We start from the raw sequence: 18,934 nt of genomic DNA on the forward strand, positions 1-18,934 counted from the left end.
AATATCCCTCCTGATCATCCATTATCTACGACAGAGAGTCATGAATAATGATCATTATCATTTAAAACAAAATAGTTGAGTTATCACTCACTACCTTCAAATCACCATCTGGCACGTCATCCAATTAAATGCCAGTGAGATGTAATATGCATCAGAGGGGCATGAGCGTTCATCACATGTATTACTAATGAGAATCAAATGCTTCGGGACATCAAGCCAAGAGTGATTGTAATATGCATTAGAACTAGTTCATATTCAGAATTAATATTGTCTATTAATCCTAACTACTGTGCATGAGAAGGTAGAAGTGTGCTGTACAAGGAAACAGACGTTATCGTTTAGATGTTCATAAGCATGTACTGTACCGCACTTACAAAGCACTTATCTCTGACCGATAAACCCACTGCAGCCTCCTTCTGTTCTCCATGGATGACCTTTTAGTAAGTGAGAAAAGATCCAGAGAGCACTTTGTTTAATAGGACACTTATAAGTGTGGTATGACTTTGTAAAGCATTTGTGTAGAGCTTACGAATGAATGCCTTATAAAGCCTTTTTATGTCTGTTTGTTTCATAAAATGTGACCCAGGTATGACTGAACTGGGTCACAATGTCAAAAAGACTTCATAGCAGCCTGTTGGTTATGGTTCTAATTAATTCTATATAAAACACAGACACCTCCAACAGCAGTCATTAACTTATTTATTATACTGAATTTACAAAATGAAAAGTAAAAGACGTGAATAAACAGTATTGTACATTTTTATTCCTGTATTTAATGATCTTCTTTAGTCGTTGACTTTTTTGAAAAGTGTTCCACTGTACACAAGGCTGATGAAGTTTAGAACCTTTTTAAAAACACCCAGATGATAAAGTGGACTTTCCCGGTGTCGGGGCACGGAAGGAAGGCGGACACAGGTTCGGACACAACCTCTTTACTGCCAATGAGATGCAGGGAACCCAGCTTAGCCATAATAACATCCAGACTTCTACTGGTACATGAGGGGGAATAGATGGTAGAAACCAACTGATAATACTCTGCCATCTTGTGCTTCTACATGCTTATTATGAGAATGGTCTTACTACAGTCTATAGCAACTAAACATCGCTCAGTGTTTCTATCCCATACATACACTTAAAATAACAGTTGCATATTTAACAGTTAATCCCCACCATGGTTTAAATGGAGCCTTTGGAGATGAAAAACTACAATGTTTTGTCGGAGGAGGATCTCAGTGGCCTTCCCTTGACCGCTAACACTGAGATTAGAGTTCAACCCAGGTTTAGGATCAGATAAACAATCTGAAGGTTAACCAGTTGGATGATGAATAAATCTGACCCTGCTTCAGTGGTTAGGGGAGAATTAAGACCTCAAAATGTAACCTGTCCAGGTACACAGTTCTCAGACCAGTCTCTCTGTCCAACACAGAGCACTAATAACTGGAACACATCTGATGTTGGCCTAAATGCAAACTTTTTCAGACAGCACTTTGTCAGACATTTTTTATAAGGCATTCAAGTTTAGCTTTCATATCTTTAAACGGTCAATTAGAAATAGTAATGGTCACAATGTCTAAATCCCCATATTGGGTTTTGTACTGAGTGAGGAGGGTACATCTCATCACTCCTCTGTTGTCAAACCATTTCACAAAACACAGCTAACTGAATGGAGATACTTTATATTTTGCCACATCAATATAAGGAAGCGTTAAACATCGCTACCGTCTAAACATGTCCAGTAGTCATTGTTGTTAAACACCTGTAGCAGGGATGGCGGAGAGAGAAGTTCCTTTAATGTTTTATGAGCCAATGTCAAACACAGTGGTATTCTTTACCCCAGACCACACAGAGCAGCATGACCTATTCCAATACGAACTAATTCAACAAATGGAAACTAAAACAACGGTGACTTCAACATGGTGATTTGTAACCGTGATGACCGAAATATTAAAAAATTATTGTAAAAAGCAAAAGTCAATCTCTTCGGTTTGGAATGAAATTCTTACAGTATCGAGAAAAGAAAAAAATATTCACCTTCATTGTCACTGAATGATATGATGCTAGGTATCGTACAGGGTAGATAGGAAAGTAATATAAACACTTCAGGGTTGGGTCGAGTATAGCATTGCCCCCTTAAGAACAGAAAAACAGATACTCCACAGTATTGACAGATGCCCACACAGCCCTGGGTGTGTGAGGGTTATCTTTAGGGTTCGAGGGGTGTGTGTGTGGAGGGAGGAGGTGATGGAGTCACAGGTTTACCTGAAGGGGCACCCTGCTCTCTCCCTACACCTATGGGTGCGATGGGTGGCAACAAAAGGCATGCTGAACTGAGGGAGGGTGTATATAGAAACTCCCCTGGCCAGAGGATGGGGGAAGCAAAGGGGCGGGGAGCCAGCAGGGGGTGGGGCAGACACTGGGCTGTATGGCGTGGTAATGGAGGGCAATATGGGGGAAGTTGGAATTATCTGGGGCAAATTGGTAATGTGGGGCAACTGAGGGCTGATACAGGAGCATTGGATGGTAGTGTGAGGGAAGGTTGGGGACAGATAGCTAAGGAGAGCAGTTTAAGGGCCGCGGTGTTAGAAGGTCTTCCTGTGGATGGCCCGCGCTCTGTCCTCCTCATACTCCTTCTTACTGACCCACATCTTCTTAAAGGTGTCCAACGACGCCAGGATGGAGCCACTACACAGAACACAAGAGGGATGAGAGGTGAGTGAGTGCCATCAGGTCGTAAATCACAGCTGGCCTGGAACATTGCTTGCTGCCTCCAGCCATTAGGGATTCAGTTTCAATGACTCAATATTTTGGACAAAAACGGACAAAACGTCAACACATTTAAACTAGCAATGATCACAAATGAGTCATAACGTGACTAATAGGCTAGGTAATCTATTTGTGTGGCCATTTATTTAGCGAGCTACAAACACTGAGACTTTTTCACCCCCATGTCGTTTTTCTGCGGCTACAGCTAGAGATGCAGGTGTCATATGGTTAGCTAGCAAGACATATGAAGCACTTTGCTAGCTAGCTATGCTGAACTCGAACGACTGTTATCCGCAGTTAGCATATGTCTTAGTTGTCCATCCAATGTATTTGGCATCGGTCAAAATGGGCAGGGAGGCAGGCAAGTTCCCATTCAGTTATTCAAATGTGGGTTGGGACCAGCATGCATTGGGTGACAAGCATGCATTGGCAAGCAAGCTGCAGAATGGCGAGCAGGCTACCATTCCCCATCGTTTATCAGTGCTATTTTGACGGCCAACCTCGAGCGGAAAAAGTTTGAGGGTTTATCTACTGTTCACTCGTTAGATTTTAGCTCATCTCGCTCTGGCTAACATTAGTTGTTCATCTTGTTGATGTGGATAGGAAACTGAGGGAGAGAGAGCCTAACTTTTCATGGTTGAGCAAAAAGACTGTAAAGTTCCCAAAAGTAAGAGGACTCCTGTGGTGTTTACATATTTTCAGGTGTATTTTGTGGCTTTTGGTGAATGCGTTCTAATGATCTAATGTCACGCTGTTCCAACTGCCTGTAAACACACAGTCCAGTTCAAAGTGAATGATGGCAGGACTGTGTTGCGTATGGCTTATTTGCAAATAGGACTACTGTAGCTCTGATTGGATATGGCGCACCGGTCTGTGTAGAGTCAGATCCTGGACAAGACAGATGTTTTTATTAGGTTTTAATTTACCTTGGTGTCTATCAATTTTCCAAACGCACGGCCGCTTTCCCACTCTATAATGCTATAGAATATTCACAAATGCCTCACTCTACGTCATTCCCAAGCATTCTATGAAAGTATGAACACTTAAGATATGGTAATTTTCAAGTTGTCGCTTGTCAGAAAATGTAAAAATATGAACAGATTTTAATATGATTTCATGTTTCTAAAACCCTTTGAAAACAGCCCACGCCACGGTTCATTAAATTATATAAAACGCGCAGGAATTCGTGGTAGAAAGGTAGCTCCAGTAAATGGAGCATAACTTTTGAATGGTTTAGGAGACATACGGTTTTCAGCGATGTAAAAAGCACAAGCTTGACCGCCACTGTGCTCTGTTTTCCCTCTATGGCACTCAGAGGCTGCGTGACAGCGGAGCCTAGTCAGACTGGTCTGTGCTCTGTTTTCCCTCTATGGCACTCAGAGGCTGCGTGACAGCGGAGCCTAGTCAGACTGGTCTGTGCTCTGTTTTCCCTCTATGGCACTCAGAGGCTGCGTGACAGCGGAGCCTAGTCAGACTGGTCTGTGCTAAAGAGGCAAAATGAAAAGACACTATGTATCTGCTCGAGCTGCTCCAATAATTACACACATGTAACAGTCTGTTTCTGCACACCCCGGCTCGCCGGCCGGCTAAATTAGATTTAAAGATGCACAGAAAAAGTGGACGGGGAGACGCAGGTGAGTAATGGTTGGTAGAGGATGCAGCTGGCTGATCACAGCGGACACACGTGATTTTGAATGGAGCACTGATCCTGATCTGACGTCATGCTATTCCCTTATTAGAATGCGTAGGGATGCATTCTGTGCTCAGTCAATGATTTCCATACCCCCCCCTCTTCGGATCTACATGGACAGCCTATTCTGAGATCAAAACGGCAAACACCGCCAATAAAGTGACGAGTTTGCATCCCTGGTGTGTGTGTGTGTGTGTGTGTGTGTGTGGTGATCTCTTACCCAATCCACGTGGAGTACAACCTCTCCTGAGGGGCGGAGATCTAGACATGAAACAGAGCAAGGGAGACAGGAAGTCAGCAGGGGTTTGCTGATGTGACAACATCCTGCCAACATATGCTACAAAACACAGGCGTATATACTAACATGCTGAGCTCTGGCCAAGAAGAGGCCCCTGGGCATGAACTTGTTAGCTACTATACCTTGATTTTCACATCTTTGGGAGCGAGCTTCTTCACTTCGCTTAGTAGCCTGTCACCGAAGCCTACAGCAGAAAAGACTATGTTAGCTAACAGGGTGTGTGTGTTTCTGTGCAATGCTGAGCTAAGGAGCCTTAAACCACATGAGAAAACAACCACTTCCCATTCACAACATACTGGTATTAGTTGATGTTGAGCAGTCAGTTTGTGTGTGTGTGTAACCTTTGAGCAGTGTGGATCCTCCAGACAGTACGATGTTGGAGAAGAGTGTGCGTCGGAGGTCCATGTCAGACTTCTGGATAGCGAAGGCCAGCACCTCGTGGATCCCCTCGCTCTCGTCTCCGATCAAGTCTGGCCTGAACAGCAGCTCTGGTGCTCGGAACCGGGCTGGACCAATCTGGACAGGGGGGCAGAGGTCAAAAGTCAAAGTTAGGGTCAACAGGGTGTCAGAGATTAGGCTCAGGGATATCATGGTGATTATGATGTTGTTGATGTTTGTAATCCTTCAAAAGAAAACAAAAAAACAGGTGTGTGTGTGTTAAACACTAACATCCAGTGTGCTGCCGTCAGGGAGGGTGTACTGGGCCTTATCAGTCTCCAGAGTCTCATCCTTCTGCGGGTTCAGGGACAGGTAGCAGGCTCTCTGAGGACAGAAACACACATTATCGACACATTCCTATAGACAGCTATAAAGCCCTGTTTCTTTTTGTTTTGTGACACGTGTGAGTGTGGGTCTAACACGCACACAGTCCGTCCCGTACCTCTTTGATGGTGCGAACCACCTCAAACTCGGCGGATGTGTGAAAGTCGTAGCCCTCCTTGCGTAGCAGCAGTCGGAGGTAGCGGGACACGTCCCTGCCAGCGATGTCCACCCTCATGATGGAGTGGGGGATGGCAAAGCCCTCGTAGATGGGCACCGCGTGGGTCACCCCGTCGCCCGCATCTAACACCACTCCCGTGGTGCGCCCTGTCGCATAGCTGAGCAAGAGAGGTATGAGAGTATAACATACACACAAAAGCGTGAGTGAGACACTACCACACACAAACACACAGTGAAGCACACTCACAGACTGAGGACTGCCTGCATGGAGATAAAGAGGGCAGGGACATTGAAGGTCTCGAAGAAAACCTCAGCCGCCTTCTCCCTGTTCTTACTGGGGTTCAGGGGAGCTTCAGTCAACAGGACAGGGTGCTGGAGGGAAGGAGAGAGAAGGACAGTTTTATTGTTTGTGACTAAAGCCAGTGACCGTGGCTACTGAAGGAAGCGTGTGGTCGATTGTTCGGCAATGACCACCAAAACAAGGAATGAGGTTGTGAAGAGAGGAGAGCTCACCTCCTCTGAGAAGGTCTGCAGCTGTTCCTTGGAGTAGACGTACTGCCAGATCCTCTCCATGTCGTTCCAGTCCTTCACTATGCCGTGCTCCATGGGATACCTCACTGACAGCAACCCTCTGTGCTCCTGAGAGGGGAGGGGGTAAGAGAAGGGTTAGATAGAGGCTTGTTGAGACAGGCCCACTCTTTGTGTGTGTAAGCCTATGGTGTGAAGCCTACCTCTGCTTTGGGTCCGATGAAGAGGTCCCCCTCAAGGGCTCCTGCCATTACACGCACATGCTTGGGACGGCCCACACTGGATCACGCACACAGTGGAACACAACAGAGTCATAAACCAACACAAATCCCTTGGATGCTATCTGACTGAATATCAGTGGTGTGTTGTTGGTGTAGGATAAGTAAAAATGGAGATCTTACTAGTTGGGGAAGCAGTATTTGGGGATCTGGTCTCCAGCAAAGCCAGCTTTGACAACGCCTGAACCCTGGGGAGAGAAAGAACGATATAGGTAAATAGGAGTAGAAATTAAAACAGAGAGGAGTGAAATGGGTCCATATTGAGCTAAAAACGGCTTGTGTTGTCTGTCCCCACTCAATGCAATTAGCACTCCTCGTGTGTGTGTGTGTGTGTCTCACAAGACACCGCCTGAAGCTGAAGAAGGCATCATCCCTCTCTGGATGAGATATTACACTTTGCAGCCTTTGTCTGCTGGGTCATGGCAGCATCACAGTCCCTTCTTTATAATTCAACTTTTCATAAGGGTTTGAGTACCATTCTAGTAAAACAGTATGCTACTTGTATAGCTTTAAAAACAGAGCCCATGACAGGCCTCGGAGCTAATCAGGGCAACGGATGACACAGGTAGTACTACGGTGACAACAACCTGCAAGGTCGAGTACACTCATTCAGGATAAATATTCTAGCAAATAAAATTGAAAATGCACTTTCAAGTAGGTCTTTTTTGGATTGAGGTTGTTCATTTTTAGACTGGTATGCCCTAAGGCGCATGATCAGAGACTGATGGCGATAGTTAGCGCTTGCTAATGCTGCTAGCTAGCAAATTTCTCTGGCAATGCAGGGCTAGCATCAGGGTCGTTCCACTTCAAAAAACATAAGAAAATGGATTGACACCCACCATCTCAGATTGCTCTTAAAATGCTGATGTAGCAACTAACAGATACAATTAGCATTCCCTAAAAATCCCCCCAAAATTGTCAAAATCAATCCACATACTCCCCACGCCAATCCCACTCCAACAACCGGTAAACAGTATAAGGTATGTATGTTAGACAAGTAGTATGAAGCTGTAACTTGGAGCGTTGCTTCTCCATACTATGTAATGTATTCCCTGTAAATCTGGTGATGTTTTTCCTCCTGTTCGGAGAATGTGTAATTGAAGTCGCTTGCAATATTTACCATTATACCAAGTTGACCACTAGAGGTCATTGTTTCTGCTATACCACCACACTAGCCATTTGGCTGGACTCTTGTGTGTATTAAATATATCACAACATTTCCTTTGCAACTTTAGATGGTAAACCAATCGATTTAGCTCAATTCAAGCCAGTCCGCCATGAAAGCAATTCAGTTTGCCCATCTCTTAGCAACCTAAAACTTCAACCCAACTCTCCTTGAATAGTCCAACAAGTGGCAGCTCTCTGAGAGGGCTATCCCTATTCAATTCCCATATGAACACTTTTTCCAACAAGCCCAAAATGTTGATGGATAAATGGGCTAAAATAAAACACAAATGGTGCAAAAATGTTGTGACAACCCTAATAAAATAATGGCAGTCTTACGTTTCCCAATTTTTTTTATTTATCAGGAAACAGCTCTATATGCATGTGATTAGTGACATTTACCAACAACAACAAAAAACACCAATTGCAAAAACACTATACAGTGTGTGTTTGGGACTTTCACCATTAAAGACCATCAGAGACCATAACATTGAAACCATTAGAACTCCTCTAGTCGAATAGGTTGCTTGTTCACCAGGAATGGTCTAACAAAAAATGTCCAATTTGGGTGCAATCAAATAGCTTAATTTCTCCAGGACAAAATGACATTTTATGAAAATAATGTTTCAGGAATGTCAATCCTATCGGTTTCTAACTACTGCAACGAAATATCAGAACAACCGGAGATGTGGGTGTCATGGCTTGCTGAAATGACATGGAACGACTCAGCATAGATGGCCGTTAGCAAGCCAAGGTGGGGTTCGTCTCCCGGCGAAACAATGTGTCTAGCCGGTGTTGCAGCTAGTTACCTAGTAGCTGATGCGACTATAATTTTATCATATGCATCTTGTTATTCTTCCAGCACAGAAAATATGCTGGAGATGTAGTTAGCGTTATACAGCGTTTAAATGAAAAACCACGTAACGTAAGCTGGATAGCTAGCACTCGCAAGCTGGTTCTACAGCACACAAGTTAGCTAACAAGCTATGCAATGCAACAAAACTAAATCGACAAAGAGACATTCTACACGCCATGCACATGGGAAGAGCTAACTAGCTAGGTGCAACTGGAATATATTGATGAATAGCAAGCTAGTATTCAATACTGTCAGCTAACAAAGCTTCCGACACAATAAGCTAGCTAACCTTCCTGGCTAGTCATTTAGCGGCAAGTCAGGGTGTGGGTGAGTGACATCATACTTACATTATCGATCACAACCGGCTGGTTAGCTATAATGTCATAGGACTCCATGACGAACTGATTGTTTAAGATATGTTTCAATAATTCCTTCAATAAAATGTGGCCTATTGGATATTTTAATCATGTAAATAACGCCCTGTCACTCTGGGCTCATGCGACTCGCTGCCGATGCTTGCTTTGATCACAACCCAACATGGTGTCTGGTTGTCTAGACGGACACTGGCAACAGCCAATCGCAATGCTGCCAGCTGGAGTTTACGTGCTCACTGTTAAACCCTCTATTCAGGCTTGTCAACGTGTGCACCGTCTTTGGCTGGCTGGCTTTTCCATCATCTTCATGAATACGTTTATCTTCAGCTAAATCAACTTTGCTCCCTTTACAAGATGACTAGATGAGCAAGTTATATTTATGTGCATGTTTTTGAAATCATGGTTAATTAGCATTGGTAATGAGCTATTACTGAATATAAGTTATGTGTAGTGTATCTATCGTAAATTCCAGAACACCCAAAAATGCTTAGATTTTAAAAAATGACAGTGTTTCTTTCCCTTTAAGAATAAAGTATCTGTAATCAGAAGAGAGCCCATGACAGGCCTCGGACTGTTGTGTATTTTTGGCACTGAGGTAAGGATTTTTGGCGGTCAGTAGGACATTCAGACCTCTGAGAAGCAAAGCAAGAAAAAGCAAGACCTAGAAAGAATAACGCGATGACTTTGGCGATTTCCCTTCAAAATAAAAGTATTATAATGACGATGGTAAAAAATTATACAAATGGTAAAAATTCGTAAGATTTTGTGAGGAAATGTTAGCACTTACAATTTTGTTTAACCAGTTAAATTAAACTATATGTCATCGAAAATGTAATCAACATTATACCCAAAAGTAATTATCATGAGAGGGCATAAAACAACTAGTAATGCTGTATACTCCAATAAAGTAAAAATAGCTGAAATACACAATACAAATATAATACAATTATGAAATATGATGTATTTCTATTCAACCAAACTGTATGAATAAGGCTTGAAATTAAAGTCAGAAGTCAGTTGAAGTCTGAAGTTTTCATACACCTTAGCCAAATACATTTAAACTCAGTTCTTCACAATTCCTGACATTTAATTCCAGTAAAAAGTCCCTGTTTTAGGTCCGTTAGGATCACTTTATTTTAAGAATGTGAAATGTCAGAATTATAGTAGAGAGAATGATTTATTTCAGCTTTTATTTCTTTCATCACATTCCCAGTGGGTCAGACATTTACATACACTCAATTAGTATTTGATAGAATTGCCTTTAAATTGTTTGACTTGGGATCAAACATTTCAGGTAGCCTTCCACAAGCTTCCACAATAAGTTGGGTGGATTTTGGCCCATTCCTCCTTACAAAGCTGGTGTAACGGAGTCAGGTTTGTAGGCCTCCTTGCTCGCACATGCTTTTTCAGTTCTGCCCACAAAATTTTTTATGGGATTGAGGTCAGGGCTTTGTGATGGCCACTCCAATATATTGACTTTGTTGTCCTTAAGCAAAATTGCCACAACTTTGGAAGTATGCTTGTGGTCATTGTCCATTTGGAAGACCCATTTGCGACCAAGGTTTAACTTCCTGACTAATGTCGTGAGATGTTGCTTCAATATATCCACATCATTTTCCTTCCTCATGATGCCATCTATTTTGTGAAGTGCACCAGTCTCTCCTGCAGCAAAGCACCCCCACAACATGATGCTGCCACCCCCGTTCTTCACGATTGGGATGGTGTTCTCTGGCTTGCAAGCCTCCCCCTTTTTCCTCCAAACATAACGACGGTCATTATGGCCAAACAGTTCTATTTTTGTTTCATCAGACCAGAGAACATTTCTCCAAAAAAATACAATATTTGTTCTCATGTGCAGTTGCAAACCGTTGTCTGGCTTTTTTATGGCGGTTTTGGAGCAGTGGCTTCTTCCTTGCTGAGCGGCCTTTCAGGTTGTATCGATATACTGTGGATATAGATACTTTTGTACCGGTTTCCTCCAGCATCTTCACAAGGTCCTTTGCTGTTGTTCTGGGATTGATTTTCACTTTTCCCACCAAAGTACATTAATCTTTTGGAGACAGAACGCGTCTCCTTCCTGAGTGGTATGACGGCTACTTGGTCCCATGGTGTTTATACTTGTGTACTATTGTTTGTACAGATGAACGTGGTACTTTCGGGCATTTCAAAATTGCTCCCAAGGATGAACCAGACTTGTCTACAATTTTTTGTCTGAGGTCTTGGCTGATTTCTTTTAATTTTCCCATGATGCCAAGCAAAGAGGCAGTGAGTTTGATGGTAGGCCTTGAAATACATCCGTAGGTACACCTCCAATTGACTCAAATGATGTCAATTAGCCTATCAGAAGCTACTAAAGCCATGACATAATTTTCTGGAATTTTCCAAGCTGTTTAAAGCCACAGTCAACTTAGTGTATGTAAACATCTGACCCACTGGAATTGTGATGCAGTGAATTATAAGTGAAATAATCTGTCTGTAAACAATTGTTGGAACAATTACTTGTGTCATGCACAAAGTAGATGTCCTAACCAACTTGCAAAAACTATAGTTTGTTAACAAGAAATTTGTGGAGTTGTTGAAAAACAAGTTTTAATGACTCCAACCTATGTAAACTTCAACTGTATGTACACTATATATATATATATATATATATATATATATATATATATATATATATATATATATATATATATATACAGTAGTATGTGGACACCTCTTCAAATTAGTGGATTTGACTATTTCAGCCACACTCATTGCTGATAGGTGTATAAAGTTAAGTACACAGTCATGCAATCTCAATTGATAAATTTTTTAGTAAAGTGGCATTACTGAAGTGCTCAGTGACTTTCACCGTGACACCGTCATAGGAGTCCACCTATCCAACAAGTCAGTTCATCAAATTTCTGCCCTGAGCTAGACCTGCCCCAGTCAACTGTAAGTGTTGTTATTGTGAAGTGGAAACGTCGAGGAGAAACGTAAAAATCATCTGTCCTCAGTTGCAACACCCACTACCGAGTTCCTTACTTCCTCTAGAAGCAGAGTCAGCACAATAAGTGTTTGTCGGGAGCGTCATGAAATGTGTTTCCATGGCCGAGCAGCCGCACACAAGCCTAAGATCACCGTGCTCAATGCCAAGCGTCGGCTGGAGTGGTGTAAAACTTGCACCATTTGACTCTGGAGCAGTGGAAATGTGTTCTCTGAGGTGATGAATCCCGATTCACCATTTGTAAGTCCGATGGACGAATCTGGGTTTGGCAGATGCCAGGAGAACGCTACCTGACCCAATGCATAGGTCCAACTGTAAAGTTTGGTGGAGGAAGAATAATAGTCTGTGGCTGTTTTTCATGGTTCGGGCTAGGCCCCTTAGTTCCAGTGAAGGGAAATCTTAATGCTACAGCATACAATGACATTCCAAATGAATCTGTGCTTCCAACTATGTGGCAAAGGTTTGGGGAAGGCCTTTTGCTGTTTCAGCATGACAATGCCCCTGTGCTCAAAGCGGGGTCCATACAGAAATGGTTTGTCGAGATTGGTGTGGAAGAACTTGACTGGCCTGCACAGAGTCCTGACCTCAACCCCATCGAACACCTTTGGGATGAATTGGAACGCTGACTGCGAGCCAAGCCTAATCTGCCAACATCACTGCATGACCTCATTAATGCTCTTGTGGCTGAATGAAACCAAGTCCCGGCAGTGTTCCAACATCTACTGGAAAGCCTTCCCAGAGGTGTGGAGGCTGTTATAAGGGGGACCAACTCCATATTAATGCCCATGATTTTAGAATGAGATGTTCGACGAGCAGGTACCCACATACTTTTGGTCATGTAGTGTGTGTGTGTATATATATATATATATATATGTATTATCAGTGAAAAGTTTGGACACCTACTCATCCCAGGTTTTTTTTCTTCATTTTTACAATTTTCTACATTGTTGAATAATAGTGAAGACATCAAAACTATGAAATAACACATATGGAATCACGTAGTAACCAAAAAAGTGTTTAAACCAATTAAAATATATTTTATATTGTGATTCTTCAAAGTAGCCACTCTTTGCCTTGATGACAGCTTTGCTGCTCATTTTGCAGCCCTTAAAGAGTGGCCAGTCAGCTTAAATGCAGTATGTTTTTCATATTGGACATATATATTGCGCCATAGACAAGTACCTGTACACAACAGATGAGTTTGAACAAAAACCTAGGCCATAGGAAGTGTTTCTGGACCTTCAGTGCTCTAGTCATTCTGTATTGCTGAAGCGTTACAGATTGCGCAATAGAAATGTAAAGATAATTTCCGATTGAGCCGATATGTGCAGCGTTTACTGTCTGCCTTTAAATGTCAATAGCGCTGTAACGCTGAACTTCTGCGATACAGATTGAATAGAACGCCTTACTGTGGCCAAACAAAAACTTAGGTCAGGAAGTGTTGCTAGACTTTTACTGTGGTCAAACAGCTTAAAATGTGGCCCTGGACATTATATGGTACAAATATAGCACTATTCAGGAAAATTTATTGATTGTGTGTCCATAAACCTTGGGTCCAGTATACTCACTAGAGTCCCTAAAGTACAAAACAGGTGAGTTTGAATAAAAAACTGAGCCACAGGACGCATTGCATACCAAAATAGCTTACAATGTAAAAGTCAAAGCCTTCTGGTGGACACTTCGGAAAATATACAAAGAATAATAATAAATGACTACATTAAAAAAGTCAAGAAAGATGCAAGTACATTTCTTTAAAAAAAAGCATGCTTTATTCATGGCACATATCACAATGAAGTTACTTGATCATCAACAGTAACACTCATCGCTAGAATCAGCACACTGGGCACAAATCTACAGGGTTTCCCCGGCATTTTAAGAAACATAAGCAATCTGATGATTGGCGTAATTCTAACCTATTCACATGATCTTACTAGGATAATATTTTTTATTTGTCCAGCCAAAACGCTTGACCCCGAGGCATATTTTGTTACAAAAGGCTGGCCTTGCACCGATTTAAAGTCTGATTTAAAGTCTGCAGCCTGCTCATCATCATTAGAAAAAGTAAGTCATTTACAGGAATGCCAGTCAGTTAACATTCCATCTACTGATCACACTGTTTCCATTGTTTTGCTTAAGCAGTTCGTTTCTCACCTAACCACCTGCTAATTGTCGGAATTTGGCACCACCATTATAGCATAAGTCAAGAGCACAAGATATGGATTGGTGTTTTATTTCACACTGGAAGCAAACAAAGAGTAAGCTAAAGTAGTTTATTTGTTCCTTTGTAAATAAGAATTGGTCCTGAATTAGTCAGTCAGCGGAGAGTTAAATTGATTGTACAAAAGTGTAGACTGGACCCTGGTTTGATGAACACAAACAATAGTTTTTCCTTTACAGTGCTATGTTTGTACCATATAGTGTTCAGGGGCCCTACGCAAACTTTTGGTTGAAACTCATCTGTTTTGTATATTAGGGACTCTAGTAATTAGGGCTCTGGTTTTATGGACACACAATAGATTACGTACAGTGCAATATTTCAGTCCGATATGAAAAAACAACTGGATTTCAGCTGATTGGACTCTCTTGAAGGGCCGAAAAACAAGCAGTGACGCTCCCCTGGGTGTAACTCTGTGGATTTGGAAACTAGAAGTGCTCCTAAGTAGAATGGAACCTCCATTTACAGCAAGACAACCTACAGGAAATGGTGTATGGTTCTCTAAATGATAGGAGTGCACTGTGCATGCACCAAAAATATTGTTCACCATTTAGGCTCAATATTTATAAAATAAATATATGTTATAGAAATACTTGAAAGTATTCTTTGTATGATAGCTAGTATAATATATATATATATATATATAATTCTGCACAATTTCGCTCTAATTATTAATTCAGCTATGAACTATACAGGACCTAACTCTTATTCTGAAGGAAAATCCGTAACCCGGAAGTACTTTATTATTCTTGTCTGCTTTATGGTGGTGACATAAAGCAGTTGACGAAGATTATTTAGCTCTTTTCTTTTCTTGTCATTCTCTAGTTTAAAACTGACTGACTGTGAGGTACTTCGGGGTATTTATATAGAGGCATTATTGAGGTAAGAAACCACTGTCATTGTTCAACAACAACTAGAAGTTATGAATTCCTCCATAGCTACTAAACTATTTTTCTATTTACGGTAACGTTATACACTTGACGCAATCTCGGCCTTAACAAAAATCACAAAGCGATTAAAACGTTTTAATGGCAAATTGTATGGACAACATGCCATTTTATGATCTAACTAAAACACAGAAAACCAGCTAGCGTTATCTCAGGTTAGCTTGCAGTTGTTCACTGACTGGGGCATTTATTTAACCAGGCAAGTCAGTTAAGAACAACTTCTTATTTACAATGACGGCCTAGGAACAGTGGGTTAACTGCCTGTTCAGGGGCAGAACGGCAGATTTGTACCTTGTCAGCTCGGGGGTTTGAACTTGCAACCTTCCGGTTACTAGTCCAATGCTCTAACCACTAGGCTACCCTGCCGCCCCATATCAGTTTGGCATGGCCGAGACAGCTAAATTAGTTATAAGTTTGGCCAAAACAAAAGTGAGTTAGTTGAATGTAGAAGAAGCTAATACAAACAGTTGGTAAATGTTGTCTGTAATTTAACCAGATGCCGTATGTAGAGAAAGTGAAAATGACTGTTTGTGTGTAGGTCCTTCCTGGCTGGCCCATGCTGAGACAGGGACCTAGAGGAACTGAACGGACTCAACATGGCCTGTGTAGAGGAGCCCCCTGAGAAGTGTGTGTGTGTCCTTTGTCTGTGTGTGTGTGTCCTTTGTCTGTGTGTGTGTCCTTTGTCTGTGTGTGTGTGTCCTTTGTCTGTGTGTGTCCTTTGTCTGTGTGTGTGTGTCTGTGTGTGTGTGTCCTTTGTCTCTGTGTGTCCTTTGTCTCTGTGTGTCCTTTGTCTGTGTGTGTCCTTTGTCTGTGTGTATTCACCTGTGTCTCCCACTGTGTGTGTATGTCCAGGCACTGCTGGGTGTGTTTTGCGACAGAGAGAGAGGACCGCGTGGCAGAGTGGGTGAGCCCCTGCAGGTGTAAAGGCTGTACCAAGTGGATCCACCAGGCCTGCCTGCAGCGCTGGCTCGATGAGAAGCAGAAAGGAAACAGTGGAGGAGCTGTCAGCTGCCCTCAGTGTGGCACAGAGTACAGCATCGTCTTCCCCAAGATGGGTAACTGACACACACAGAGTATAGTCTTTCCCGATATGGGCAACTTGCAGCACACATGCACACACACATAAGGTAGTTCTACTCTAGTGTCTTCTGTCCAGGTGTGTGTATTTTACTGACTGTGTATATGTCGGTCTGTCCCCCCCCTCCAGGGCCATTGGTGTACTTCCTCCAGCAGGTGGACAGGGCTCTGTCGCGGGCCAGTCCATTCGCTGCTGCTGGGGTGGTGGTGGGGACAGTCTATTGGTCAGCTGTCACCTATGGAGCTGTGACTGTCATGCAGGTACAAGACCCTCTACTCCTGACCCCTGAACCTCAAACCATTATACCCTTGCCCTAGACCCCATAACCTCTGACCATAACTAACACTAACTTACTAACTAGTTCAGTGAATCCATTGCGAACGCCAAATGCAACACAGAACACGAGATTCACAATTCGCTCCTTACCTCCCTCCCTCTCCCTCCTCCCCCTATTTCTCCAGGTGGTGGGCCATAAGAAGGGCTTGGATGTGATGGAGAGAGCAGATCCTCTGTTCCTCCTGATGGGTCTACCTACCATCCCTGTGATGCTGGTCCTGGGCAAGATGATCCGCTGGGAGGACTACATACTGAGGCTGTGGCAGAGACACTCCTCTAAACTACAGCTGCTAGTTCCAGGTACACGGGAACGTATTCAGACGCCTTGACTTTGTCCACATTTTGTTACGTTACAGCCTTATTCTAAAATGGATCAAATGTTTTTTACCTCATCAATCTACCCAAAATACCTCATAATGACAAAAGCAGAAAACAGATTTTTAGAAATGGTTGAAAATACATAAAAATATTCAGACCCTTTACTCATAACTTTGTTGAAGCATCTTTGGCAGCGATTACAGCGTCTTCTTGGGTATGACTCTACAAGATTGGCACACCTGTATTTGGGTAGTTTATCCCATTCTTCTCTGCAGATCCTCTGAAGCTCTGTCAGGTTGGATGGGGAGCGTCGCTGCACAGCTATTTTCAGGTCTCTCCAGAGATGTTCGATCGGGTTATAGTACGGGCTCTGGATGGGCCACTAAAGAACTTGTCCCGAAGCCACTCCTGCGTTGTCTTGGCTGTGTGCTTAGGGTCCCTTGTCCTGTTGGAAGGTGAACCTTCGTCCTAGTCTGAGATCCTGAGCGCTCTGGAGCAGGTTTTCATCAAGGATCTCGCTTTATTTGGCTCTTTTCATCTTTCCCTCGATCCTGACTAGTCTCCCAGTCCCTGCCGCTGAAAAACATCACCACAGCATGATGATGATGTTGCTACCCCCACCATGCTTTACCATTGAGATGGTGCCAGGTTTCCTCCAGACGTGACACTTGGCATTCAGGCCAAAGAGTTCAATCTTGGTTTCATCACACCAGTGACTCTTTAGGTGCCTTTTGGCAAACTCCAAGAGTGCTGTCAGGTGTGCCTTTTACTGAGGAGTGGCTTCCGTCTGGCCACTATACCATAAAGGTGTCATTCATGGAGTGCTGCAGAGATGGTTGTCCTTCTGGGAGGTTCTCCCATCTCCGCAGAGGAACTTTGGAGCCCTGTTCGAGTGACCATCGTGTTCTTGGTCACCTCCCTGCCCAAGGCCCTTCTCCCCAAATTGCTTAGTTTGGCCGGGCGGCCAGCTCTAGGAAGGGTCTTGGTTGTTCCAGACTTCTTCCATTTAAGAATGATGGCGGCCACTGTGTTCTTGGGGACCTTCAATGCTACAGAAACCTGTTTTTGCTTGGTCATTATGGGGTATTGTGTGCAGATTGATAAGGGGGAAGGAAAACATTTAATCAATTTTAGAATAAGCCTGTAACCTAACAAAATGTGGAACAATTCAAGGTGTCTGAAAAATTTCCAAAGGCGCTGTGGTACATTCCTGCAAATGAAATTCACTTGATACATTTTCTTTTTTTAACTCTCCTTTTTGTCTCTCTCCTCCCCTGACACCCATCCCACACAGGTATAGGGCGTCCGTTGCCCCGTGTGCCAGCTGATGGGAGTAATGGAGGGGACCACCTGTCAGTGTCTCGTACTTTGTGTGGAGCTCTCATCTTCCCCTCCGTGGCCAACCTGGTGGGACGGCTGATCTTCAGTAGGGTACCTTCATCTCTGCAACGCACCGTTCTGGTGAGTGTGTGTGTGTGTGTGTGTGTGTGTGTGTGTGTGTGTGTGTGTGTGTGTGTGTGTGTGTGTGTGTGTGTGTGTTGTACAGAATGTCTGGGCTGGCAGGTGTTTTATGCTTCTCTTTTTCCCCCTCTCTCCCTCTGTGTTGTAGGGTGGTATAGCGTTTGTGGTGATGAAGGGAGTGTTGAAGGTGTATTTCAAACAGCAGCAGTACCTCACCCAGGCCAACCGCCACATCCTCAACTACCCAGAGAGAGAGAGGGACATGGATGGAGAGGGGCGGAGTGAGGAAGGAGAGGACGACACAGAGGATAGTGGAAACGAGTGAACAAAACACCCCCCCCCCCTAACCCTAGAGGGCGAAGGAGGGATGGAGAGGTAGAGCGGAGATATAATTAGTTGGAGCAGAAAAGATTGACAGCCTCCCAGAATCCTCTCTGTTCCCTGACCTCACACAAAGAGAATCCTGCAATCAAGCACAATGTAGTGTTATTTTACTCAGACAAGGGGTGTGTTTAAGAGGTGTGTTATGTTTCCAAACAGATAACTTGTCAAATAGAAATGCAGTTGTGAGTTTTTTCCTTTGAAAGTGTTTTCTCCCATTGGTGTCTCCAGGACTCAACCATGCTCTGGTATTTCATTGTAAGATATCCACCCAATCGTGTGTGTGTGTGTGTGTGTGTGTGTGTGTGCGCGCGTGTGTGTG

General features: G+C 43.2%; 2 protein-coding genes across 2 annotated transcripts; one reads left to right on the plus strand and one right to left on the minus strand.

Annotated features, from left to right (window-relative positions):
• Positions 1–681: 681 nt before the first annotated feature.
• On the minus strand, positions 682–9,071 carry actr1b (actin related protein 1B). Its single transcript, XM_024397166.2, has 11 exons — positions 8,864–9,071; positions 6,620–6,684; positions 6,422–6,497; positions 6,204–6,329; positions 5,938–6,062; positions 5,632–5,848; positions 5,421–5,513; positions 5,093–5,267; positions 4,874–4,935; positions 4,674–4,714; positions 682–2,682 (listed from the first exon to the last, which is right to left on the minus strand). The coding sequence occupies exons 1-11, from the start codon at positions 8,909–8,911 to the stop codon at positions 2,580–2,582; spliced, it is 1,131 nt and encodes a 376-aa protein (XP_024252934.1). The 5' UTR covers positions 8,912–9,071; the 3' UTR covers positions 682–2,579.
• Positions 9,072–14,818: 5,747 nt separating this feature from the next.
• On the plus strand, positions 14,819–18,618 carry march5l (membrane-associated ring finger (C3HC4) 5, like). The gene is made up of 7 exons (XM_042311545.1): positions 14,819–14,973; positions 15,577–15,663; positions 15,891–16,093; positions 16,246–16,376; positions 16,578–16,752; positions 18,065–18,231; positions 18,380–18,618. Exons 2-7 carry the CDS (start codon positions 15,635–15,637, stop codon positions 18,554–18,556), a joined length of 882 nt encoding a protein of 293 aa, XP_042167479.1. The 5' UTR covers positions 14,819–14,973; positions 15,577–15,634; the 3' UTR covers positions 18,557–18,618.
• The last annotated feature ends 316 nt before the right edge of the window (positions 18,619–18,934 follow it).

Source organism: Oncorhynchus tshawytscha, linkage group LG33 (genome assembly GCF_018296145.1).
Source record: "Oncorhynchus tshawytscha isolate Ot180627B linkage group LG33, Otsh_v2.0, whole genome shotgun sequence".
Lineage (NCBI taxonomy): Eukaryota > Metazoa > Chordata > Actinopteri > Salmoniformes > Salmonidae > Oncorhynchus > Oncorhynchus tshawytscha.

Bases quoted from the DNA above. Each gene is read 5' to 3' on its own strand.
- actr1b (XM_024397166.2), bottom strand. From the start codon at position 8,911: ATGGAGTCCTATGACATTATAGCTAACCAGCCGGTTGTGATCGATAAT. The intron at 5,514-5,631 runs GTACGGGACGGA...TTCTGTCCTCAG, and splicing joins TGGTTCGCACCATCAAAGAG to AGAGCCTGCTACCTGTCCCT. The intron at 2,683-4,673 runs GTAAGAGATCAC...TGTTCTGTGTAG, and splicing joins TTGTACTCCACGTGGATTGG to TGGCTCCATCCTGGCGTCGT.
- march5l (XM_042311545.1), top strand. From the start codon at position 15,635: ATGGCCTGTGTAGAGGAGCCCCCTGAGAA. The intron at 16,377-16,577 runs GTACAAGACCCT...CTATTTCTCCAG, and splicing joins GAGCTGTGACTGTCATGCAG to GTGGTGGGCCATAAGAAGGG. The intron at 16,753-18,064 runs GTACACGGGAAC...CATCCCACACAG, and splicing joins ACTACAGCTGCTAGTTCCAG to GTATAGGGCGTCCGTTGCCC.